Source organism: Maniola hyperantus, chromosome 20, assembly GCF_902806685.2.
Source record: "Maniola hyperantus chromosome 20, iAphHyp1.2, whole genome shotgun sequence".
Taxonomy (NCBI): Eukaryota; Metazoa; Arthropoda; class Insecta; order Lepidoptera; family Nymphalidae; genus Maniola; species Maniola hyperantus.
In genome coordinates this window covers 1101008-1128286 of record NC_048555.1, presented here as the reverse complement: position 1 = coordinate 1128286, position 27279 = coordinate 1101008, and the positions used below count along the sequence as shown (strand labels likewise).

Here is a 27279-nt window from a genome sequence, read left to right as displayed (position 1 = left end):
ATAAATGGTTTGCATAAGTAAGAATTTATTAACCTTGTTAAACCTTAATCATGGAACTACGTCTACGAATATTAACTTATGCAACCCACTTTATTTTTTATTAGGTTTTATCACTAGGTTGAAAAGCAACTGGGCCTAAGACTAATCCATCGGGTAAGATTAATAGTTTAAGTAAGGAAGGTAAAGGTAATTAAAAATCTGGTTATTTTTTAAAAACTGGATGATTTATTTTTACCATATAATAATATATATTCATTATTGAAACAAAGTACGATACAAAATGTACACGTTTTCCTTAACTCCATAACTACAGTAATGTTATTTCATACTTAACAGTTTAAAAAACTACGTACATATATGCAGTTACAGTATGTACCTTATAAGATACAAATCAATATAATTTATACAACGTTCGAGGGACAGCTCGATGAAGACTACATCCTCGATTGAAAATAACTTATCATTACAAAATAAACCTTAAAAATATTGCCGGATAATAAGATTTTAATGAAAACAACCCAATAATAAATAGAGGGTAGTTTCAAAAAAATTAGAGAACCGTGCGTTTTAATGACTTAGGGCGCTTTGGTTCGCTAAGTTTCCTTCTCTCTCACATCCTAACATTTTCAATTATTGTGAAAAAATTAGTACACTTTTAACAAAATGTTTTTCGGCCTAGTCCTAAACAATAAAATTAAGTTTATTTTAGACATATTTTTAATGTAATATCAGTAGTATTTCAAAGAGAAACATTTAGTATTTTTCATCCCCAATTTTTCTTTATCAATACTAAGTATATTTCGATAAAAATATGTTTAAAAATGAACGTAATTTTATTGTTTAGGACTTGGTTGAGCCATATTTACTAAAATAGTTCTAATTGTTTGTCAATCATTGAAAATGTCAGAATGTGTGAGAAAAAAAGAAAGTTAGCTAATCACAGCGCACTAAAATCAACGATCGTCTACAATATGTACAACATTTTAGAACCAATTACAAAGTTGGTAACACAGAAGCGTTCCCACTATTTGGTAAGCCAAAAGACCGTAACTGTTTAGTGCTAAAAAAGAGAGATCCATCGGTAACGGTGTCTAACAGCTTCATCATTTTTTGGTATCAATTGAAAAAAATTGTAAAAAAAATCAGGTATCAATTACGAAAAGGCCACGAATCACGATCGTCCTCGAGGGAAACCTTAATAATACACAAAATCCTAACTCGGGTCAGTGAGGACTCGACTGTATATGGAATCGAAACCTGCTCAAAATCTTCCAAGACTAGAATAGTTCGGAACACACGGTCGCTGTGTGAATTATTAAAAAAGAAAATCTAAAAAATATGTGGCCTTAAGTAGTCTATTAACAAGGTATTTACAATGTCCAATGGTAAAAGAACAAAATAGAAACGACAATGAAACTTCAGTCCCACGTTTAAAGCCATGCTTTTTAGCTTCAAAGGTTTGAATTCGTTTGGCATGTTAGGTACTCCTTCATTAATACAAATTGTAAGCACACACTTTTAAGTATACATTTGCTGCTACTCGTAATAATTACCTTAATATTACACGATAGAATTTAATGGACCATTTTTTTTAATAATTTTTGTTCCTTATAAATTTGTTCGAAAATTCTACAGAGTTAGCACAACTTAAAATTCTGAATAAAATCAAAGCAAAAAAGTCAAATAATAATATTATCATACAAAAATATACACGATTATTATCTACTAAAATGGTGTGGTTATGTATATCCGAATAATTAAGAATACGAATTAAAGCAAAATAAAGTTCCAAATCGACAAGATCGACAGAATGTAAGACGTTTTTCTGAGTAAATAGTATGGAACGTAAAATTAACTATCACACTTAAACCTGTAACATTAACAGTTACTATATTACGTTTAATACCTATTCTATTAAACCTATGTTAATTCCTTGACTCAGATTGTGCGAAGTTTTCGTTTTGTTTCATAATTATCATTAACTTTAATCCTCGTACCAATAATTGTTATTTTTTAATGACACATCTACGCCAACAACGAATCAGATATCTATTTTATATAATTATGAATACGCATTCACTACTTGTTGAAGTTGACATAGAATATTATGTTTAATTATTGTTTAACTTTAATCATCTTATAGACACCAATTATATATCAGTAAGACTAATTAATTATAGGGAATAGGTGCTATTGAAGAACGTAGAGGGGGAACAGAATTTGCTTCGTTGTGTCTCAAAGTATTGAAATGTAAATTAAATAAACCTTACGATAGAAGACGCTTATTAAATAAATCAACAACAGTGATACATATACATATGATACAGAGATAATATAATAATTACGTTCAATTTTTTTCAAACAACATAACGAGAATATTTTTAACGTTTTCAGTTCTGTGAATGAATCACTAACATTTTTTCCATCGAATTGCATTTATGACTTACTTTTATGTATTATAATGTTAAACATACATAATTTTTAACCTACTTATATTGTTTCAGTAAGAAAACACCGATCTACTTGTATGACAAGCGATTTTTAAGCATAGACTCAGGCAAAGTTTTTGGATCTTCAATTCTATTCTTCAACTAACAGATTTTGTGTAAAATCTTTTAAAAAGAGATTACATATCACTATTACCTTTAATTTTATCAACCGAAATAGTGGAACGATTTTCGGTTTTAACTTTAGTTAGTACTCAAGTTCGTGTAGTTGAAAGATTTGAAGATCTTAACAGAAGAACTAACATCTCTGATCATCTAATTGAATTCTTCGATCTACATAAAGAATGTAATCAAATATTCAAAGATGAAGTTGAGAAAGTTAAGATACAATGAAGTATACAACAATTTTATACATAATTATTTTAATTACACATTATATAACCTACAACAACTAACTACGTCTTCTGTGATATTTATTTTATTTGAGACGCGTACAAATACCCTCTAATTTTTCTCACAGTATCGCTTTATTTTGACTTTTCATTATTATAAACAGTTTTCAATACTTATTTATTTACATTTTAAAATACCTTGATAGATTTTTAAAAAGGCTACGAAGGAAAAAGCCTATCAGTTGAAGCAAAGAATTCGGAAACGTTAGAACAGACACACCAGGGAATCAAAGAGACAATTTTTTACAAAAGGTTTTTTACAATCCTTATTTGAAAGAAAACATCGAAACCCTGATAATTCCAATTATTGAAGAACCACATTAAGAAGCGCTAAATACAACAATAAATTCGATGTTGCTTTACGAATACTTTGGGGTTATAATAGTATCTAATATCCGCCTCATTATCAAAATTGAGTGACATTTTAAATTTAGATTTCCTTAATTTTAGATAAAAAGATGGTACAATCTACGAAAACGTTACAAAAAATTATATCCGTATTAATTATCATGACTGTTAATGCAAATTGAGATGATGAATTTGTTAAACATAATTTAATAAAAAATGGTAAAGGTTGAATGACAAATATTATAACGTTTTGAGGAGATATTAATCTAATTTGAGCGTTTGTGTCACTATCAGTATATTGCTTTAATTCTTTAAAGTGAACATTTTTACCAAAAGCGCTACATGAAGACCAGTCATAAAGAATCTGATGAAGTTAAATACTTATTTTCAAAAACTTGCACGTGATAAGCCAAATTAGAGACATCACAAAATTACTTAAAATGGTGGATTTAAAAATAATTTCAAGGAATTCATTAAAATTGCCAAAAGACCACAACATAAAAATTATACATTACTAGTGCTGCATTTCATAAGAGATTGATATTTAAATCTGTAAACGCGAACAATTTGCCGATTTGATAAGTTTACAAAATTTTGAGTTTTAAGCTAATGAAAAGATTATACTTATCATTATAGAAGTGAATGTCATTGTTTATGTGATTATTTATATTAATGCTAACATTCACTATCACACCAATATCCAAATTGATGAAATATAAGCATAGATTGAGCTTCACGAGAGATGTAAATACTCGTTTACGTTGGAAATCATTTTGGAAGAAGATGCAGTAGTGAATGCTGATACTTATGATCACAAATATGATATATTTTAACAGTAAAGCAAACTTATCAGCGATATATGTTCCACTGGATGCGGCTTTATTAGTAACAACATGTTCCAACGAACATCGGCGTTCGCACTTCTATCAAATATCAATCATAATCCGCTTTAGGACGCAGTGCGTTTGTAAAGTGGTAACTTTAGTAAGTACCGATACTCTGTTCTAAGTTATCTATGTTCGTAGGAACGGACTGCGTCTAAAGAGATTACGATTGACAGGAGTGCGGACACCGATGTTCATTGGAACATGTTTGTTACTATTGCCGCATCTAGTGGAACATTTATAGATCGCTGAAACTTATAGAGAAGCAAAATTAATTCAAAATGCATGTCTGGCGTTCAAAAAATCTTAACTTTATGATTTACACAGATTTCAACAGCAGCTAATAAAACACTACGCATTTATAAAGTTACCTTGAGCATCACTAAAATATACATAATATTATGAAATTTTCAAGTTTATTCATTAGGCACAAATTTACTTTTTCTTTTTATTATCCACATAATGTATAATATAATATCGCCCTACGACACACAAGACAGTATTCACATCACGATAATGTATAGATAACATGTATTTTTATGCATTTTCTTTAAAAATAATTGGATTTCGTAGACACTCACTAAGTTATTACACGAAGTCATTTTTACATAATATATTTATAAGAATATAATAATATAAGTAAAGCATTTTCTTTTTTTATCAATCAGCACAACGGATCCCTTACTATAATGAAATATATCTTAGGGACACAGATTATCTACAAATATTGTTCGTTATCTGAAAAAGTATATTTTAGAAGATTTATAATTATATCTTAAAATGACTGAGGTAATATTCGTTTCAGAAACATTACCCCGCTAACTAACTGACTCCATTTTCAATGAATTGACAGTTTTTGCGAATTTTTTATACAAATTGTGTTTAGCCCCTGCTTCGCTGTGGACATCGGGTCCAACGCCGTATTGACATTTGCAACTATAAATTCGTAAAAAACGTTTCCTAGCTTAAGAAACCAATATTGCAAGTGCTAAGTTGGTAATGAGATCGCAACCCGATCTCCACAGAAAGGCAAATTATCAAAAATAGGTACGTATTGTTCTTTTCCTCACTAAAATTATGCCCAGTTCTAAAAATTAAAAAGTCAGAGAAGCTAGCGCTGCTAAAACTAATCTATGCGATATCAGTCTCCACTAGATCCTTATAATTTAGAAAATCCATAAAGTAAATCACAGAGTTTGAAACAGCAAAACATTTGTTTGGAACCGAACTAGTACTTTGTTCATACGATAAGTTTTTTCCCACCGTCCCGCGAATTAATACACCCCCTTTACTGATATGTATCTTTCTATAGACGTTTTTTTACAAATTGAAGCGTGAAGATGTAGAAAGGAAGAAGAAAGTCGAACAGTGTCCCTTCGCATCGATCCTGAGGTGCCATCGTTTCTTACATATTTTTCGTACCTTACCATTGAACGGAAATTACCTTACCTTAAACGACCTAACGTACACTATAGCAAGACGTATCAACTTTACACACCTACCTAGATCCCCCGCCGTGCTAACAATGAATCTAGAAGAAGTCACGCACGCAACGAATACAAAGGGTGGCCTGTCGACCGAAATACACGCGTGGCTCGTTCCAATAAATACCGAAATCGAAGCACAGCAAGGGACTCCCTCCAAAAACTCCTACTCGAAAATCCCGCACTCCGAAATTCATCAACTGACATACCGATTAGCTTCCAATTGTAAAATTATAATGTCGAACTATTAACTATGTGTGCATCAAAGAATATAAAGTGAACTTACGTACAGTAAATAGAACGTAAGACGAACGTGACTATAACCTAGTCCTATGTTTCTATTACTCGATCGATATAATGTTTCGACTAAGACATTTTAAGTTTTAAAAAAAGACCGTTCTTACGGTAAATTGTTAACAACGTAAAATGAAGAGCGGCAATTGCGAACTTAGTATAGAAGCCAAGTCGAGTAATGTACACGTATAGAATACGGACGCGACAACGCGGTGCGAGCATGCGACGAGCGACCCGAGCGGACCGTGGCTTGCTTACCAGCGACGGAGAGTAAGACGGATTGTTTACTGAGATGCGTCTGAGACGTGCCGTTTGGAAATCACCCCAAATGTTTTTGTTTTCAACAAAACCTTTACGAAAAGCAACACGTTTAAACGAGAACCAACTCACAGCCTACGGTTTGAAAGCCCGGCACAGCCGGGGAGCCGTTCCCCAATAGTTCGCATTCAACACAAAGGAATAACCGAGAAAAATGAAGATGAAACCGGCCACGCGGCTGGTGCACTTAGAAATTAAATTTCACCCTCGAATCTTATTAAATAACTTTGTACATTGAATCCAAATGTCGACACGTCAATTGGATGTAGGCACTCTCTAGGCGGGGCGGCGAGCGGTCGCCGCGTCGTCGGCCCCCGTGTGGCGGCTCGAAATGAGATCAGTGGTGGCGGCCAGCGGCCGTGGCGACCCGGCACCGCTCTAGGACGACGTGAGGTACGACGAGAACGTGTGGTCGTCCCAGTCGCCCGCCACGCCGATCTCGCTCAGCATGTCCGACACGTCGGGCGTGCACGAGAACTCGAAGTGCGAGCCGGAGGACGAGGACGCCGTCTCGAACGACTCCATGTCCGTGAGCGCGTCGAGGTCGACCTCGCAGTCTGCGGGCAGCGGGAGCAGATCCGTGATCGAGTACAGATCCGTGAGATCCGTCTGATCGCGCCGCGTGTTGTCGTCGTAGAAGCAGGCAGATTCAGGGGAATCGGGGGACCCTGCCGGGGACGCGGGCAGTGCAGGGGGTGCGGGCGTTTCGACGGGAACGCTTGGTACCGTAGGGGCAGGTCGACTTCGCCGCCTGGACACACCTCTGTTGTTGTTGCTATCGGCGCGTTGTTTACGCTTCTGCTTAGTGACAGCGCCGCTTCTTTGCGCAGGTTTCGCCGTCTTCTTGCGAGGCCTGTACTTGTAGTCCGGGTACTCGCGCATATGTAGCTGCCGAAGCCTCTCCGCCTCGTCGATGAAGGGCTGCCTCTCTTCATCGTTCAACGTCTTCCATACGCGGCCAAGATTTTTGGATATTTCCGCGTTGTGCATATCCGGGGTTTGTTCGCAAATTTTCCTGCGTTCGATCTGCGACCAGACCATGAAAGCGTTCATCGGTCTCTTGATGTGGTTCGGGTTGTTCTTTTTCGTCTGTGGACAAAGAAATGAAATCCATTAGTTTATGTCGAGGAATTCTCACGCGAGGAAAATCTCGACTACTTATTGAGATTTAAGTTCAAACAGGAAATCAGTGTTATCAGTTAAACTGTGGAGAGCGTAATTATTATTTCAAGCATGTCCGATATGGCGAGCGCTGGCAAAGAGCTGCCTGTGTACAATTAGTATGCATGACGTTGCACCATTAACTCTGCGTCCTTACTATTAATGATATTGTTATCATAGGAATTATTACTATTATTACAAACTAGAATAAATGTAATCAATTCTAATGGCTGGGTGTAGGAAAATTTTACAATGGCAACGCTACCCGAATATGTAATTGACTGATAATGCGAATTGATGTGCTCGGTTCGCATTACGTGTGACCTAATTTTAATCTATTTCAAACTATCTTGCACGTATTGGTGAAACAGTCGAAGTGCTCGAACGCATCGCTTCCGCGTCTCCGCTAAATAAGTATTGTAAAAACATTGACGGAGAAGGACACAGGAAATCATTATCGAATCGTGAAGGAAGTGATGAGGACAGCCCGATTGTTGCACATATTTTCCTCACATCTAAACATACGGTGTTTCCGCACCGTATTTTCGCGGATACGCAAGAACCTCGGGCGCACAATCTTTACGATATAAAAACATAACAACAGCGCCGCACTATAAGCGAATATGTCTTTTATTATTCAAATCTTACTTTCGCTAAACTCGGCTTCGGTCCCGCTGGTAACAGAACAGCGAGGGGGAAAAAATCTCACTCGACTTTATATTTTTTGCTCGTCTTATTTATATTCAGGACAAAAAAAGGGTTTGTCAGATGGAGACTAAATCAAGTTTGTTACGCCCACTCCGGCTTTCAAGGTGAACTCTGAGGTAGGTTTTTGCAGCACCGCTCGAACGTATTCAGGTTACCGATGCTAATACTATTATTAGGATACTTTTACTGTCTCTATTTGTGGGCCAGCAGAAAATTGTAGCAATTCGTAAACATGTTTTATCTCAGATTATCTTATTTCTTACTATTGGCTACTTTTTTTACTTTATTCTTTGGTAGGAATTGTATCGAAGTCATCTTAAGTCAATGTTAATCAATCAAAAAATACATTTTCCCGCAGCTAATACCTTCTTCTGGTGACAGACGGGCTAGCTAATTTTTAGCACAAAGGATCAGCCTGGCTGTCCAGTGCGAAAATGCAGTCAGTATTCTTGATCTTGGCATCATTCCAGACGGGCGTGATTTGTACAGCAATTAAATAAGGCTAGCTTTATGTTTTACTGTAACATTTTTAATAAATAAAAAAATAAAAAATTCGATCTTATTTTTTTTCAATATGAACCAACCTTACACAACTTATTTAAATATTTATTTAATTATTTAAATATTAAATTTAAAGAAAATATTAATTTCATATACCTACATCAGTGTAAGTACATCTTTTACAATATCATAATAACTTTGACCAACCTCAGAAGAATTAATTAAATAATTGGTCTCAGTAGTATATCACAACCTTGGATGGGAAGCTGGAAGAAATCTCTGTTTAGAGATAAGCATTTCCAATGTAACTTAATTTATAACTTTAAGTAACTTTGTATCTACAATTTTGGTAAATGAAAAATAAAAATGGTCAATTAACTAAGTCCATTAAAGATTTCCAAATCCATATAGCTCAAAGCACACTATCATTACATAAAAAGCTACTAATTACCACTAAATAAAACGCTGTGTTACTTTGATACAGTCTACAGACAGGTAGACAAAACGTATCATTAAAGCATCAAAGAAACAGAGACCTGGTAATATTTAAACGTCGATTAGAAGCCATTCACTGGGTAATTATTGTCCTTCAAGTAATATAAAATTCTAACAGTTTGCTGTTTAATTGCACGTACGCGTATCACGCAAAAAGCATTGGGCCGATTTAAATGAAACTTTCACGCATATACTTTTCTTCATTCTTACTAATTTTACTTGACGTTGAAATTTTTTTAGGGTTCCGTACAAGAAGGGTGCCAACAGGACCTTATAACTGAGCCTCTGTTGTCGGTCCTTCTATCCGTCTGTATGTCTGCCTGTCAGCTGTCTGTATCTAAAAAACTCTGTAATAAGTGAAGAGTTGAAATTTTCACAGAGTGTGTATTTCTGTTGCCACTATAACAACGAATAATTAAAAACCAAGATTGCGAATTTCAAAATGGCCGCTATGTAAATTAAAACGTATCATTAGAGCATCAAAGAAACATAGACCTGGCAATATCTAAACGTCGATTAGAAGCCATTCATTGGGTAATTATTGTCCTTCAACTCATATACAATTCTAATAGTTTGTTGGTTATTTGCATGTACGCGTACCATGCAAAAAGCATTGGACCGATTTAAATGAAACTTTCACAGTTGTAAAAACCTTTCTTCATTCTTACTAAGTAATTTAATTTTACTTGTACGTTGATAGATACCTGTATAAGTCAGTCAAACCTATTTATATGTACAGATTAATTTTCAAATTGCCCCTACCGGAAATCGAATCTGACACCTTCCACTTATAGTGGACAGCATCCATGTCGCCAGGAAGCTCGTCAAAACACCATTTTTCATGTTCTACCAAGGCTTTCATTTTGTTCCCAGTCTTACGGCTGAATTTACTTAGTTAAATATCTTATTATGTATTCAAGGAGTGACTGACACGGGATTTGGTGAAATAATTTAATTTTTCCAAGTTTTTACTGCTCAAAAATTTTACTGCTAACAAGGGACTGGTAATTTTATGGCCTGCTTCTGTATTGTACAGTACGCGACAGGTCAAGATGGCAATCGGGGAGGGAACGCCCCGCACACCCACACAGCTCCCGTGCTAACCCGGTGCCCGCAAGCGCGGGTGACGTGCGGGTGTGCGTGGCGACCCACACGTCACCCGCACGTTAAGTTTTGGTTCTTTTCGGCTAAGAGCCGCTAGATTCAGGTGGCGCAAGACCGTGGCGCGTGGAAGTCCCTACAAGAGACTTATGTCCAGCAGTGGACGTCTATCGGTTAATGATGATGGTGATGATGATGATGATGATGATCGTTGACGGATAAACATTAACTTTTAACATCTACTTAATGAGACTGTGTATGTGTGATAAATATATTTTACTTTGCGACTCTATAAAAACTACCACACAAGCTAAAGCTAATCGAAAATACGATAGAATAAGTTTGTACAAAATATTATCCGTGGTTCCTAAAAAGGAAAAAAATATGTTACGGAACCTAATCCGATAGGCTCAAGAGTGCTCGAGCCGGCTATATACGGCGGGCAACCTTCTATTTAGAGTATAACGTCAATGCACGCCGTTTGAATGTACTGGCGTTGTCAAGGGCAACCGCTTCTCTTCCTGGACACGATATATTATGTGTTGTAAGTAAATAGGGATGCATAGGATTCGATTTTTATTCGATTCAAATGATGACGTACCTAGTGATATTTCATATCGATTCATTTCAATGCTCACGTGAATCGATTTTAGAGTAAGGCCAATCGATTGTGTTATTAAAGTCTACGGTATTTCACGATTGTCGCTAATTTTTAGCTATCTTGATCTGTAAGTCGATTTCGTAAAACCTGCATCAATCATTACTATAATCTCAATTGTTGTGATTGGCTGAATTTGTGCTATTCATATTGCAACAATGTATTGTAGCCAATAGTGAGCCAGCGTCAACCAATCAGAGATGATTACGATCGTGACATTGTAGCTGTCATTCTACCGCAATCGAGCAGCTGAACGTGTCGTCTCACTCGATAATATCACTGTAAATGTAAATCGTAGCTGAATACTGAAAAGGCTGTGTCGAAATTTTTTTGTTTTGTAATGTTGAACGCGAAGAAGGATTAGCATTTGTAATAAAATTAAAAAATAGTAAAAGTTTAAAGTAAAAACATAATAACAAATGGTTGCTGATAGCATGACATAAAAAGAAAGATTTTATTGAAGGCTTATTTCGTTGATTAAACTTTAAAGACATAAATATACATAACCGTCGTGACCACGATTCATATTTATTATAATATTATTATAAAGATGTTTTCTGTCCAAATGTAAAATTTGTAAACCATTTATTGAGATCGATTCTGTTCTAAGAATCGATTCAAAGGCGTACGAATTCAAAAATCGATTCAAAGCAAATATCGTGCATCACTAGTATTGTGAACGAATGTATTAGTTACTGGCTTTGCCTTCTAATCTCTACGCATGTTGTTATTGTTATACACGTGTTTATAATAATAGAGGTCATATCTATTGTTCATTAGATTAAAGAAAGGTGTAACAATTGAGTCACAGAATTAGTTCCTCATAAAAATTAGCATTCTGCATTTTCTTATCTATTTTATTCATTTCAGATAGGTGCATTAGCCGGCAGGAAATATTGTACATCGACTATTAGAAAGAAGTTTTTGCTTCGTAGAGCTTTGTCTCTGTCACTCATACCTATGTCACATTCTGTCGGTCTCAACGACAAAGACAACGCTCTACAAATCTCTTTCTAAAGGTCGATGTACAATATTTCCTGCCGGGTACTGTATGTCTTCGCATACTAATCATCATCATTATCATTATCACAGCCTATCGTGGGCATATTACTGTGCACGGGTCTCATCTCAGAATAAGCTAAGTACACCACCACCTTAGTCCACCATGCTGGCCAAGTGCGGATAACAAATTTCACACGCTTTCGAGAACATTATTCATTACTTCGTAAAACCGATAGACGTTGGGGTCCCAAGGTGTTGGAATGGCGACCTCGCACCGGAAGACGCAGTGCCGGAAGACCCCCCACTAGGTGGAGGGACGACATCAGTCGAGTCGCAGGGAGCCGCTGGATTCAGGCGGCGCAAGACCGTGGCGTGTGGGAGTCCGTACAAGAGACCTATGTCCGGTATTAATATATTATGTACTACAAATTTCCGTGTTTTAAGCACGTTTTCAATTCCGGGGTTTTCGCGAATCAGAATGGAGGTCGTTTCGATAAAGTTTTCAAATATGATTAAGTAATAACGACTTCCTTAGAAGAATTCTTCGGGTCTGGTTATTCGAGAACAGGTTCTTAATATACCTACTAATCTTAAAATTATGCACAGTAAATACAACATGACAATGACCTCCAACCAACCCGTGCAAAATTTGCGTCACACACTCGACATCTGTGTTTGAAGTAGGCTCTACGAATATGAATTAATGTATTTTATAAACCTAAAACCACGCGGGCGAAGCCACGGGCATAAGCAAGTTAGAATATATACCTACCTAAGCAATTACGAAGTTTGAGATCAGATTATTAGTATTTCCAATGTTAATCTCTTGGAAAGACCACAAAACGGCATCAAAACAGTACGCTTAGTATAAGATTTTATTCAAGAGTTGAAACAAAAGTAAAATGGACCTAAAGAAGCTTGATTTAAAGTAAAAAATTCAGTACCATCGATTTTAGTTTCGCAACGTTTCCGCTTGGAGCGCTGGCTGTAAATATATGCACAAACTTGAGCATTAAAACAAGGCAGTTAAGAGCCATTTTACTTTAACGCTAAAGTGTATCGACTCTCGAATACTATCAACGTTGGCAAGTAAAATCTTCTACTAAGCGTACAAGAACGGTAGCAATAAACGAAAGGCATGCTAAATCCGACACTTCAGTCGATGGGCTTAAGCTCTTAAGAGTTTTAGCGAATAATACGGCACGGGAAAATATTAATGAAGATGTTGACAATCCCCAGTCCCTTAACGACGAACAAAAGCACTGTGGATGGCGATTAGGTCGGGCCCCATTGTTGGGCCTCACCAGATGAGGCCTTTTGTGCTCGCTGATAATGAGTTACAATAGTAGAAATGAAACTTTTTGGCGACCCCTTTGAATTGAAAAGCCCGGAACATTATGAACCAGATATAAATGATGTTTGGAGGATCCTGGTAATTTTATGTGATCACTCAAATTGTGGTTCTGCGTTGACAGTGGAATTTGGCAATTAAGGTTATTGTTTACTCGACAACGGTAAAACACCAAAATGCGTAAATAACCTATAAAAATAACAATAAAGAAGTAAAATTGAACAAATATAGAAAATTTGTAGTCTTAAAGCCTAAGAATAAGGAATATGTAGTTGTAGGTAGCTGTCAAGTGTAACATTTATGACTTCATCCTATTAAAGATACTTATTAGCCTCTCCATAGGCTAGATTGTAATGATAGTAAAGTACCTATAAGATTTAAAAAAAAAGTCCTATTAATGTAGCTCAACGTGCCAACGACACTACTCTAACAAATTATGTATCACTAGATGATGCCCGCGACTTCGTCCGCGTGGATTTAGGTTTTTAAAAATCCCGTGGGAACTCTTTGATTTTCCGGGAAAAAAAGTAGCCTATGTCCTTCCCCGTGATGCAAGCTATATCTGTACCAAATTTCGTCAAAATTGGTTGAACAGATGGGCCGTGAAAGGCTAGCAGACAGACAGACACACTTTCGCATTTATAATATTAGTATGGATTAAAATTATACAGATTAATAATAAGTGCCTACTAATTATTTGAATCTAAAGATAAAAGTATATCACGACTTGTTCATTTAAGCTTACTAGGAATAATAAGTGCGGAGAACTTTGTTATATAAAATTAAATATAAAACGTTTAAGAAATAATTCGCTGCTTGAAATAAATAGAATCTCCCAAAATATGATATCAAATTTACGCTCCAGCGATCATTTTATTAAGGCAGACCCTTATTACTGAAGCAATTTGATCGGGTTCGTTTGAGAATAAAGAACGGAATCTCTCAGACGACATCTTGCGCTTTATTGAGAAAAATTTCGAGTAACATTGAAATTATTATTGGGGCGTGTTAAATATTTATGTATTTTATATCATCATCATCAGCCTGTGGACATCCACTGTTGGACATAGGCCATCCCTAAAGAGTGCCACCACACCCGGTCCTCAGCCTTCCACATCCAGCCCTTTCCCGCCAGCCTCTTTATATCGTCGGTCCATCGTGCTGGAGGGCGTCCCACACTACGCTTGCTTAAACGCGGTCTCCACTCAAGGACTTTCCGGCTCCTTTCTTAGCGGATGCCTGCGTTATAATAGATATCTGCATGCCAAATTTCAGCCCGATCCGTCCAGTAGTTTAAGCTGTGTGTTGATAGATCAGTCAGTCAGTCAGTCACCCTTTCCTTTTATATATTTAGATAAATTATTCATAGATATGCGTAGTTCTACAAACCGTTCTAGAGTGTGTGATACGTTTAAACTTTCATATATTATCTATAGTCTGCGACAGGTCGAGATGGCAATTGGGGTATGAGGTGGGAGGACGCCCCAGGCACCCGCAGGTCATCCGCGCTCGCCCGCATTGGATTAGCGCGGGGGATGTGCGGATGTGCGGGGCGTTCCTTCCCCCATTGCCATCTCAACCTGTCGCATACTATAGTTAATGGGAGAGAGGGCCTGTCCAATAGCGTAACACTAATAGGTTGTTACTTTTCGCAAAATAGTGCCATCAAGATAGTACCCGAGTTTATTACATTTGTAAAACATTATTGTACATTTAAATGCATATTTTATAGTTCAAGAAATGAGTTTGTTTACGATCCGGTTTGAATGGTTCCGCAGTTTTACTAAAAGTCAAAAGTGTGAAGGCATCTTCTAGGCATACGCGTCCCATCTTAGGCCACATCATCACTTCCTATCAGGTGTGATCGTGGTCAAGCGTGCACCTATAACGAAAAAAAAAATCTTCTAGAATCTAGGCAAACGCGCTCCTACCTCATCATTGCTTATTATTAGGCACTAGATGATGTCCGCGAGTTAGTCCGCGTGGATTTAGGTTTTTTTTTTAATTCCGAGGGAACTCTTTGATTTTCCGCGATAAAAAGTAGCATAATATGTCCTTCCCCGGGATGTAAGTTAACGCTGTACCAAATTTCATCAAGATGGGTTAATTTGTTGGACCGTGAAAAGCTAGCACAGACACACTTTCGCATTTATAATATTAGTATGGATGGTACGGACCCCTTTGTGCACGAATCCGACTCAGACTTGGCCGGTTTTTATAATACTTTACGATTGAGTTAAAAATATTCTAGTCCACTGTAAAGTTGTTAAAACAGTCCGTAGTTGGGTATCAACTACCAACATATGCATGACATATACAATATACTACATATATACGCAATTTACATTCGCTTCCTAGTACGATATCTCAGCATTTTCTCTCGTCCTTATTTAACATATATCGCGTCGACAATGCTCCTAGAGACGGTGATATTTAAATTTAAAACAATTCAAAAGAATCCTCTAGTATTTTCTTTCCTATTTAGAAGGCTTTTTGTCAAGCGCTTTCTTTCTTTTTAAATCTCTCAATTTGCCTTGTTGCGAATCTTTTTAAGTGTTGCAGTTTATTTTAAAGTACCTATTGAGTTTTCGGTTCTATAGTTTGCATTTTAGATATTTTTTTTCTTTATTCTGCACCCTACAGTTTATAGCCTGTTTTATACAATTTAGTTGTTAGCCATAAATATAATTATATAAAATATTTGAAGAGAGTTTACGGGAGCGATGTGCAGGCTCGACCGTACCAAAGGGAGATCTCCCACCGAGCGGTTGGTTGTGCTCGGTAGCGCCAGCTGGGCCGACGGTTGTATCTTGAAACTTCTATATATAGTCCAGATTGCAGAACACTCTGCTAGTGCGAGTACTGTCAGCGGTACATTTGTTCGGGACTACGTCATCGATTGAACAGCGCCATCTAGTTTGTACTGTGGCAACCGCCACAAGAGCAATAGTCAAGTTTCTTGCTGGTTGAAATGGTATTCCAAACCAGTGATAGACTCAGTTGACGATTCAAAAGCACGTCTCATAAAAGTTTGCCGTGGGAACTTTTTATTTTCCGGGTTAAAAGTAGTACCTATATGTCCGTAGTATATATGTATTAAATTTTGTCAAAATAGACTAAACGGAGGGATGTGAAAATCTAGCAGACAAACAGACACACTTTCGCATTTATAATAATATTATGGTTAACTTATCATTATCATAATAATGTTTAAAGCTTTCCTAACGACGTTGTCCTCCGCAAAACAACTCACGATTTATCATACTGGAAACTATAACAAACTTCTACCGAGTTAATGAATCGCAATATTATCAGACGTCATCCTTTTGAATTCATCTATTGCTCTCTTAGAGCCTTCACACTAGCGTTTCTCCAGCGTAGACGTTCCTCGAACCTATGACGCCGCGAAAACGCGACGCCCGCACCGTGTTGACATTAAAACTCTGCGTCATGTACAATCGCAAAATATTTTTTTATGTCTACCTACTAGCTGATACACGCGACGTCCACGAGGATTTAGATTTTTGAAAATCCCATGGGAATTCTTTCATTTTTCAGGATAAAAAATAGCCTGTCCTTATTTATATCCATGCAAAAAATCTGGTCGATCCCTTGCTCCATTAAGACGCAACTTACATTATAGGTCCTCTTTTCATTTTTAGCTTTTTTATTCTTTCCATTATTTTAACCAAAAGACTTTGTTAGTCTTTTGGTTAGTAGGAGTAGTTTAGTAGTAGTTTCCTTGACAAAATCAATTTTGTTAATAACAATCTTCTTCTCAGACCAGTGCGCGTTGGGAACCTTTAGTTTTAAAATTACATCACCATTAGAAATCCATTTTGTTAATGACAATACCAAAATAATAACTGCACGCTACGCTATGCTAAATCAGCGACCAAAGGTAACGTCGCATATTCGCGGCGTCATACGTTCGACGAACGCATACTCTGGAGAAAAGCTAGTGTGAAGGGTCTCTTAGTAAATACAGAACACATAATAAAATACCAGCTTATTTTTTACAAGCTATCAAGCAATATACCGTTGAAAAGGCACAATAACATAAAGCCATTCTCAGTCAATAGCAACAGGAATCAAAAGCCGTATTGAATAGATACTGATGCAATTATCATTCGATTTGAATTCTATCGCACTCGATGTTGTAGGCGGGTATGTCTATCCATCATATTTCGTAATTCAGGGTTATATACACTCTCAATGCTGCTAATCACTGGTACCTATTGTTGGTACTATTTCTCAACATTTACTTCAACTGTTGGCCCTTGTCACCTTTCATGTTCAATTTTGTATGGAATTTCATATTATTTGCGGCATTGACACACCCTCGATACTCCATACAAGCGAACTGATTTAATTACCTGTTACTACTACCGAAGCACCGGCCTGTCCGCATCCGATTCATGTATGTGTGTGTAGGGCTGAGACCTGAGGTTGAGATCTATACAGCGTACTTTGCTCAGACTAAGAGCGCACCACGGAAAGTTTCCGTACGTTTTTTAATTTGCGGATTTTAAACGCATCGCAACTCACCACACTGGTAAAAAAAAAATTTTTATTGGTGCGCGCTAGCTGCTTTGTCCTTCAATCATGTTGCAACAGAGCAACGGATTGACGTGATTTTATACATGGGTATAGTCAAAGACCTGGAGAGTGACTTAGGCTACTTTTTATCCCAGAAAACGTTCCCACGGCATTTTTAAAAACATACACCTACGCGAACGAAGTCGCAGGCATCAGCTAGTCTGCTTGTTATTTATAAGTAAATGAAGTGAACATGGGAACAGCTGATTAACAGATTGATTCTTTGCGCAAAAAAAATGAGCCAGCCCTTCTATCGCTAGAAATTAACAACACATTCAATTCAATTAAAGAATTGAATACGTGCGGTTTTCGGCGTCAGCTATTTGATTGTTATCATTATCACACACAGGTTTAAAAAACAGAACGGGTTTAAGTTAGTTTCACAGTTTTCAGACATCTAATCTCAAGTAATCACGTCCGGTACACGTTTCAAGAGTTTCGAGTTGGCGGAAAGATTTCGTCTTGTGAACTTTCGTGCTATCAAGTTCAGGAGAAGTGTCGTTGGGATTCGGGACACGTGTCGAGTCAAGTCATGCGGACATCGGCGAAGAGAAGGGGGTCTCCTTTTGTTTTCTCCGATAAATTCACCAGTTTTGATTTGATCTCTAATAGGCTGCAATTTAAACACGCGATAATCACAAGTCTTTAATTTAAAAATGTAAAATTACAAAACTGATGTAAAAATCGGTCAAGTGCGAGTCGGACTCGCACACGAAGGGTACCATCGTGTAAGAAATAACACTTTTTTTATTTCCATGGCGGCCATTTTGAATTTTTTACCTACTATTCGTTTCGAATTCGCGTAAAACAGTCGAGTAGTCACAAATCTAAATATATAACAGGAAAAGGTAACTGACTGACTGACTGATCTATCAACGCACAGCTCAAACTACTGGACGGATCAGGCTGAAATTTGGTATGTAATTCATGACGTTGACATCCGCTAAGAAAGGATTTTTTCAACCTCTATTTTCAAAAACCCTTCCTTAGCGGATGTGTACGTCATAATAGCTATCTGCATGCCAAATTTCCCGATCCATAAAGTAGTTGGAGCTGTGCGTTGATAGGTCAGTCAATCAATCAGTCAGTCAGTCAGCTTTACTTTTTATAAATGTAGAAGACAAGAGTTTCAAAAATTTCAGCCGAGCGAAACCGCTGGGTTTTAATAAAATGTTACACTAATAGAAACAGTTACATCTTTATCAAAACAAACCTTTCTAACATTATAAAAGATTATTTTAAATGTAGTACAATCAAAATTTAACGGCTCACCTTTAAAATCACGGAGCGAAACATACGGGCCAAGGTTTATAGCATTGTAATATGTGGTATCACGTACTTACTCGAGTTCTAAGGCGTTTTTTACTCGATCTAAGCATCGAGTTAATTAGACCATGGAGGAACAAACCTCATACAAACACAACAGGCTTAAATAAAACCCTCTTCCCTATTGGCCTATCATAAAACGTAATTATACCACAGAGTAAGGATAGTATGTTATTACCTGTCAGAGGTTCGACAAAGCTATCAAGGCAGAGCAAAAGCGCGGTAAGTTAGCGACCCGAGTCGGCCCCAGTAATTCTGGGACCTACCTATAAGGCAGAGTGATTGTGGTCGTCATTTACCACGAAATCAAAGGCGTCGGAGTATTGTGTCTCTCCTTATACTGTGACTAGCTTATGCTCGCGACTTCGTCCGCGTGGACTGCACAAACTTCAAACCCCTATTTCATCCCCTTAGAGGATGAATTTTCAAAAACCCTTTCGACGCGGATGCCTACTCGTCCAGTAGTTTGAGCTGTGCGTTGATAGATCAGGCAGTCAATCAGTCAGCCGTTAGATTGCCCACCTCACTGGGTGGGCAATCTAACGGCTATCACGGATCTTCAAATAAAGTTTAAATAATTCAAAAATCGTTAAATTAAACTCTAACGATTTTAGAGTTATTTAAACTTATTTAAACTTTCTTCTTCTTATTTAAACGATAATTTACTAAATGGCAAAAAGTGCGTACAACGACGTAAAATTGTACAGCAGTCAAATCAGGTCATTGTAGCGGGACATATTACACTCTCTAGGACACGACAACTCTGTGGATCTTAGCAATAAATCTTATACGGTTTCGGTGTAGGTACATTGAAATTCTGGAGCGGTTCATTTTCAATAACGGATGCTGATTGAATTTCTTGTTCTTATCCAGGCACGTGAGGGGGGGCGCTGTTTGCTATGTTTGTTTTATCTTAACTTTGTTATCTGTAAATGATACCTACCTATCAATATATACCTCAGCTTCTTAAACCGCATTTGCAACCGAATTTACAAGTCTGTCATCGTTATCATCTGGAGCCATCGCCGGCTCACTTCACGGGTTTCCTCTGAGTTCTGAGTTCCATTAGTTTCCACCACGCTGGTCACCACGATGGTATAGCTGTAGTCGCCGCGTTGCTTTTTTCAAATAAAAATGGCGAGCAAACGAGCAGATGGGTCACCTGATGTTAAGTGATTACCGCCGCCCATGAACTTTTGCAGTACCAGAGGAACCACCAATGCGTTGCTGGCCTTACAGGAATTTGTTGGTCTGCCCCTTCAATAACCCCATGTTGTAATCTAATGGGAACACCGCCGAAGGGAGTTGATTCCACAGTTTGCATTTGCGCGGAAAAAAGATCTGGCACAACGGGTGGTCGAAGTGCTTCAAACACTCAGGTGGTAAGGGTGGAATTGTTTGCGGTGGCGAGCGGGGCGGTTGTAGAAAAAGGAGGGTGGAATGAGATCAAACAACTCTTCGGAACACTCTCCATTATAGAGGTGATAGAACACGCAAAGAAAGCTACCTAGTACCTATTTAAAGTCAAAGTCAAAGTCAAATGATTTATTCAAAATAGGTAGGTAATTAATAACTCTTTTTGAAAGTCAGATGTTGGATTTCTAAGATATAGTGGTGATAATTATTTCGCAAACTTAAAACTAAAGCTACGAGGGTTCCAAACGCGCCCAGGTCTGAGAAGAGCCCACAACAAACTCAGCCGGGTATTCTTTTTATTATCACCACTTTACAAAATTATTGAAACTTATTAGAACTATCACAATCCGTTAAGCAACTCATTCCCAAGCTTGCTTATCACTTAAATAATCCTTTACATTGTAATAGGATTTTTCAATTAGTTTACGTTTTATGAAAACTTTGAACTTGTTGAGAGACATCTCCAATATGTCTTCTGGAAGCTTTTTATAAAATCTTATAGATTTAGGTAAGATAATGCTAGCATCTAAACGTCAGCCTATAGTTTCTAGGCACAAACGTTACGTCTAATACCATTAGGTGCAGGCTCTATTCAAGTTAATGAACTGACAGGCTTATTACAGTTCAGGTGGTAAGCCTAGAGGCGATAAACACGAATGGTTTCGAATTCAATACCCGATGCCTGACGTCTTGTTGACGTATGGATTAGGGTTAAATCCGCAGGCATTGTTATCGAATCCAAGTAACATTGGGACATGGCTAGATCAGGGTGAGATATCATTTCAATGCATAACTAGAATACAACGTAATTGAATGTAATAGATTAAAGTTTATTGCAACAAAACCTGACAGAATATACAAGACATTGAAAAGAAGTTTTAAGGCGTAAGGCTCATTTCATAATCATCATCACCTGAATCGAAAATTATGGAGAACTAGCAGGTGTAAAGATTTCCTCACGATGTTTTCGTTCAAATTAAAGCATGTGATATTTACTTGCTTAAACCCCCCCCCCCCCCCCCCCCCCCCGAATAGGAGGTCAAAGTTTTTAATAATTAGGCTTATGTATTTTCTGTCATCTATTTTTATTATCTATCTATTCTACTGAAATGTATTCTTAAAACCACTATTTTGCCTAAATTTTAAACAATTCTTACACTTGTAAGCAACACTGAACCCACCGCATTATTATCTCAAAAAAGAAGAAAAAAAAGAGGTCACGACTTTCAGCAATGAGGAAACAACGCAAAGAAAAAGTAACACAACATTGTAGTAAACCGTAAACTTTTTCAAAAAGCAATTTACAGCCACTTTTCCCCGTCCGTGGCTTACATTAGCAGCAAATCTCGACCTGGCTTCGCGACACGTGTCAACAGTCACGATGAACTCGGGCCTTTTCTAAAGATACGTCGATTCGACCCCTTTTCGCCATAATCGTCTATTCACCTGAACATGCCTCGAATCTTAACTAGGCGAGCTATACGTTCATGTAGATTATCTATACACGTTTTTTATAACGCACGGCGTATATTTTGTCTGATTGACAATCTGGTATATGTACATTTTAAAATAGATGTGCCCCCCGCAAAACAACCTACCTAGTTTGATCTGAACACGAGGCGTATTACTGCGCATTATACAAAAACAAATCTGTCTATCGGTATTCTACAGGATATATTTCGGAGAGTGTGCCGAAGAACTTTTCAACCTGGTTCCTCCTTCGCCTTTTTACTATCGTACTGCAAGGCATCGCCGAAGGAAACCGAAGTTTTGTTTTATTCAGATATTAGAAAGAAAAAAAGAAAGAAAGAAAACTGGTTCATTTATCTTATGCCTAAGGTACAAATAAACTTAAAGTTAATGGTTAGTAGATAGTAGTTAGTAGATAATAAGAAGTACTTAATAATCAATTAAATCTAACACGAGTTCTTGCACCCACTTGGCACAAGATGAAATGGCCCCAGCTCAGCATTATGCTGCAGGTTTTAAAAATAAAACCAGGACCAAAAATTATTAGATAGCATGATGCAACTAAGATGGCAAATTTATGAATCAAATATCAATCAAATACAGAGTTTCAATGCGAAGCTAAAGTGGCAATGGGCAGGGCACATAGTTCGTACAACCGATAGCCGTTGGGGTCTCAAGGTGCTGGAATGGCGACCTCGCACCGGAAGACGCAGCGTTGGTCTTTACCCCACTAGCTAGACGGACGACATCAGACGAGTCGCAGGGAGCCACTGGATTCAGGCGGCGTAAGACTGTAGCGTGTGGAAGTCCCTACAAGAGACCTATGTCCAGCAGTGGACGTCTATTGGTTGATGAGGATGATGATGACAGAGTTTCAATAGCCCAACGACTAAGAACGAGCGGACTGAATTCCGAAATTTCGGCGGTTCGAATCCCACCCGTTGCACTATTGTCGTAAGTCCTCCTAGCGCAAGTTTTACGCTTAGATGGAGGGGAAAAGGGAATATTAGTCATGATTAACATGGCTAAATATCCTTTTAAAAAAACAACAAAACAAATCAGTAACTTGATTAGATTGGGTGGCTTATAACCACGACCACATCTATATATATACAAAAGGAAAAGGTGACTGACGGACTGACTGACTGACTGACTGACTGACTGACTGACTGACTGACTGATCTATCAACGCACAGCTCAAACTACTGGACGGATCGGGCTGAAATTCGGCATGCAGATAGCTATTATGACGTAGGCATCCGATAAGAAAGGATTTTTGAAAATTCAACTCCTAAGGGGGTGAAATAGGGGTTTGAAATTTTGTAGTCCACGCGGACGAAGTCGCGAGCATAAGCTAGTTAACCATAATCAGTAAAAACTACTTCTATAGCAGAATAGATATCTACATTACAGATTATCGCAGTAAAGATAAAGAATAGATAGAACTTAATGCACTAAAGTAGTGAAAGCCATTTCTTTTTATCTAAAATAGGTTAAGTAGCGTTAAAACAGCTTACGGACAATAGACTATAGACCAAAACAAAGTCACCTTCAACCACTAGTCTAAATATAAGGAAATGCTGTCTGATTGACTGACTGACTGATCTATCAACGCACAGCTCAAACTACTGGACGGATCGGGCTGAAGTTTGGCAAGCAGATAGCTATTATGACGTAGACATCCGATAAGAAAGGATTTTTGAAAACTCAATTCCTAAAGGGGTATAACAGGGGTTTGAAATTCGTGTAGTCCACGCGGACGAATTCGCGGGTATAAGCTAGTGCAGCATAAATGTATGTCGCCAACCATTTTTGTGTTTACCAATTTGGAGAGTCCATATATGGAAGAAGATTATTGTTTCATTGTACCGTACCGACCAAATTCGTGGTCGTACATCAATTTTATGTACGCCATTTAACGCTTTATTACACTCGTGCTACAGCACAAAATTGCACGTACATTTTTCTTTGGCGTAGCAATAAGTTAGGGGTTTCGTAACTAGTTACTAGCTGGATATTGTTTGAGCAATAATTTATTACAAGTGATTCGGCGTCTGCGGTTGGGATTTAATGGCGGGCTTTTGTATTAAATTAAAACCGTTGATGATTCTTACAAAAACTTGTCAAGTTCACCTTTAAATAAATATTGGATTAATGACCTGTTTGATTTTTTTTAGGGTTCCGTACCTCAAAAGGAAAAACGGAACCCTATAAGGGTTCCGTTTTTCCTTTTGAGGTACGAATCATGAAATTTAGCAGGTAGGTAGATCCTTTAGCTGACATTTGGGGAAAAATCTAAAAACCGTGAATGTAGGGTTAGATCACACAAAAAAAATTAAATTGTGGTCATGAACTAATAATTAGTATTTTCAACTTTCGAAGTGAGTGACTATATCAAGTGGGGTATCATATGAAAGGTCTTCACCTGTACATTCTAAAACAGATTTTTATTTATTTTTATGCATCATAGTTTTTGAATTATCGTGCAAAATGTCGAAAAAATTCGACTGTAGTACGGAACCCTCATTGCGCGAGCCTGACTCGCACTTGGCCGGTTTTTTATTTATAGACTACCGCTAGGCTGCAATCAGACCTGCTGGCAAGTGATGATGCAGCCTAAGATGGAGCGATCTTGCCTAGAAGATGCCTATTCACTCTTGACTTGGTACCCATATTAACACCATTTTGAACACCATCATAACTAAAGCGGTGATTATGACTTTGGCCTCCCATTCAGGGATACGGGATTCATGGGAACTATAATATCTATGTTTATCACCACTACTGGCATCATAAGGTCATATTCCATGTTCCAGGCTGACCATGTGCGGATTGGCAGATATCACACACCTTTTAGATAATTATAGAGAACTAGCTTATGCTCGCGACAACACCAATTTCACCCCCTTGGGGGTTGAATTTTCAAAAATCCATCTTTAGCGGATGCCAACGTGATAATACATAGCTATCTGCAAGCCTTTCAGCCCGATCCGCCCAGTAGTTTGAGCTTTGCGTTGATAGATCAGTCAGTCAGTGAGTCACCTTTTCCTTTTATATATTTAGATTTTGAGGCATGCAAGTTTCCTCACGATGTTTTCCTTCACTGTTTAAGCAAGTGATATTTAATTACACAAAACTCCGAAAAGTTAGAGGTGTGTGCCTGGGATCGAAGCCCTGGGCCCCACAAAGGATTGCATTTTTAGTAGGTACCTAATGAGTATTGGGAGTCAATTAGCCTCAATCGGTAAAGAAGTGGACTGAAAACCGAAAGGTCGACGGTTCAAACCCCGCCTGTTGCACTATTGTCGTACCTACTCCTAGTACAAGCCTGACGCTTAGTTGGAGAGGAAAGGCGAATATTAGTCATTTGACATGGCTAATATTCTTCAAATCATTAAGATATATTACTTCTAAATTCGCACAGCGTGTAAAATAAATAATGCATGAGATCGAGCATGTCCGCGTTGGGTTCCCAATACCTACTCTCAGCGCAAAAAGTTAATGCCTAACTATTAACTTAATTTATGGAACGGTTAACCTTCAGAAATTGACAAATAATTAAGTCCATCTACTTCAAATTAAACTTATAATAAACAATCCGATGCCCACACCTTCGTCCGTGTGGTTTTAGGTTCTTTTTGAAAATTTCATTCACTATTTGATTTTCCGGGATAAAATATCCTATATACATCTTCGGAATATACTTTTTGTACCTTTCGTTCTGATATTTCAGATAGGTTCCGTATTGAAAGGAAAAATGGGACCCTTATAGGATCACTTTGTTGTCTGTCTTTCTGTCAAGAAACCTACAGGGTACTTCCCGTTGACCTAGAGTCATGAAATTTGGCAGGTAGGTAGGTCTTATAGCATACATTAGGGGGAAAATCTGAAAACCGTGAATTTGTGGTTACATCCCACAAAAAAATTGTGGTCATGAACTAATAATTAGTATTTTCAATTATCAAAGTAAGATAACTATATCAAGTGGGGTATCATATTAAAGAGCTTCAGCTGTGGATTCTAAAACAGATTTTTATTTATTTTTATGAATAAATAAATTTTTTTTTGATATAACGTGCAAAATGTCGAAAAAACACGACTGTAGTACGGAACCCCCCGGGCGCGAGCCTGACTCGCACTTGGCCGGTTTTGTTAATTTTCCTAGCAACCATGTTGAAATTTTTATTATTTTTTATTACAGTGGCAATAGAAATACACATTTTGTGAAAATTTCAACTCGCTACCTATAGAGGTTCACGAGCCTGCTGACAGACAGACGGCCGGACGCGACGGTCGGACAGCGGAGGTTCCGCTACACTCTTCGGGTACGGAACCCTAAAAACAAACTAGTAAGTACGTTAAATCCCTGACCATCAGAAACCGCAAATGTTAACTACGAGTAAACATGTCATCGAATAAAAAAAGTAGAGCAATTTCCGAGACACATAATAATAATTCTTACGACTACATTATCAAAATAGCAGGTCGTTATTACAATAACCATTAAGCTAAATATAACCATAGGAACTAGAGGTGGGCCATGTCACAGGTGTGTAGCATGTGAAAAATCATGTGATAACCTTTCATGATAATAACACTTGGTACCTTATAAATATTACATTTAATACCGCTTTATTGTTTAAATTTCGCGCAAGACGCTGCAAGACGCTAAAGAGCGCACGAGCGAGAAAATTCCTTGCTGCGTGCTATATTGGTATAGGTGGTCAGAATCTCATGAAAAATACGGAAATGAAATTCCAAAGTTAGCAACACTGTACTCTGTGAATATCCTATGTATATAGTACTCTGTGGTGGATATTGTTACTCAGTGTCATACTGAAATTTTTTTTTTTAAATACATAAATTTCGTGATTATGCCTATTTGCCATGAGATTTCTGGTCTTACTATAGTGGTAAACATCTGGTAAAATTACTTAATCAAGCAATCGTTTGCTACGTTTCACGTTAAGCGAATTTTCGCACTTATAAGTTCGGAAAGTAAATTTCCGTGAAAAACCATGTGTGAAATAATATTAGCGCTCTTGATCGTGATCATAATTCCTAGTAAAATTAATATAGCAATCGATTGTAAGTGCGAAAATAGAAAAATCACTATCCGTGAAAAATCGCCTGTGTTGAAAAATAATTTCACCAAATGAAAAGTAGCCATAATGGCCATCTCTAATAGGAACTATACTATACCAGTTTCAAAATTACAATCGTTATAGCAAGCAAGGCCATACACGCGCTGCGAGCGATGGTTA

General features: G+C 37.5%; 1 protein-coding gene across 1 annotated transcript in view; it reads right to left on the bottom strand.

The window, feature by feature from the left end:
* Positions 1–202: 202 nt before the first annotated feature.
* Positions 203–27279, bottom strand: part of LOC117992064 (transcription factor sem-2-like) — a 194481-nt gene continuing 167404 nt past the window's right edge. The window contains exon 2 of the mRNA XM_034979717.2: positions 203–7316. Within this exon, the coding sequence (XP_034835608.1) occupies positions 6606–7316 (711 nt within the window). The 3' untranslated portion in view covers positions 203–6605. The remainder of the gene's footprint in view (positions 7317–27279) is intronic.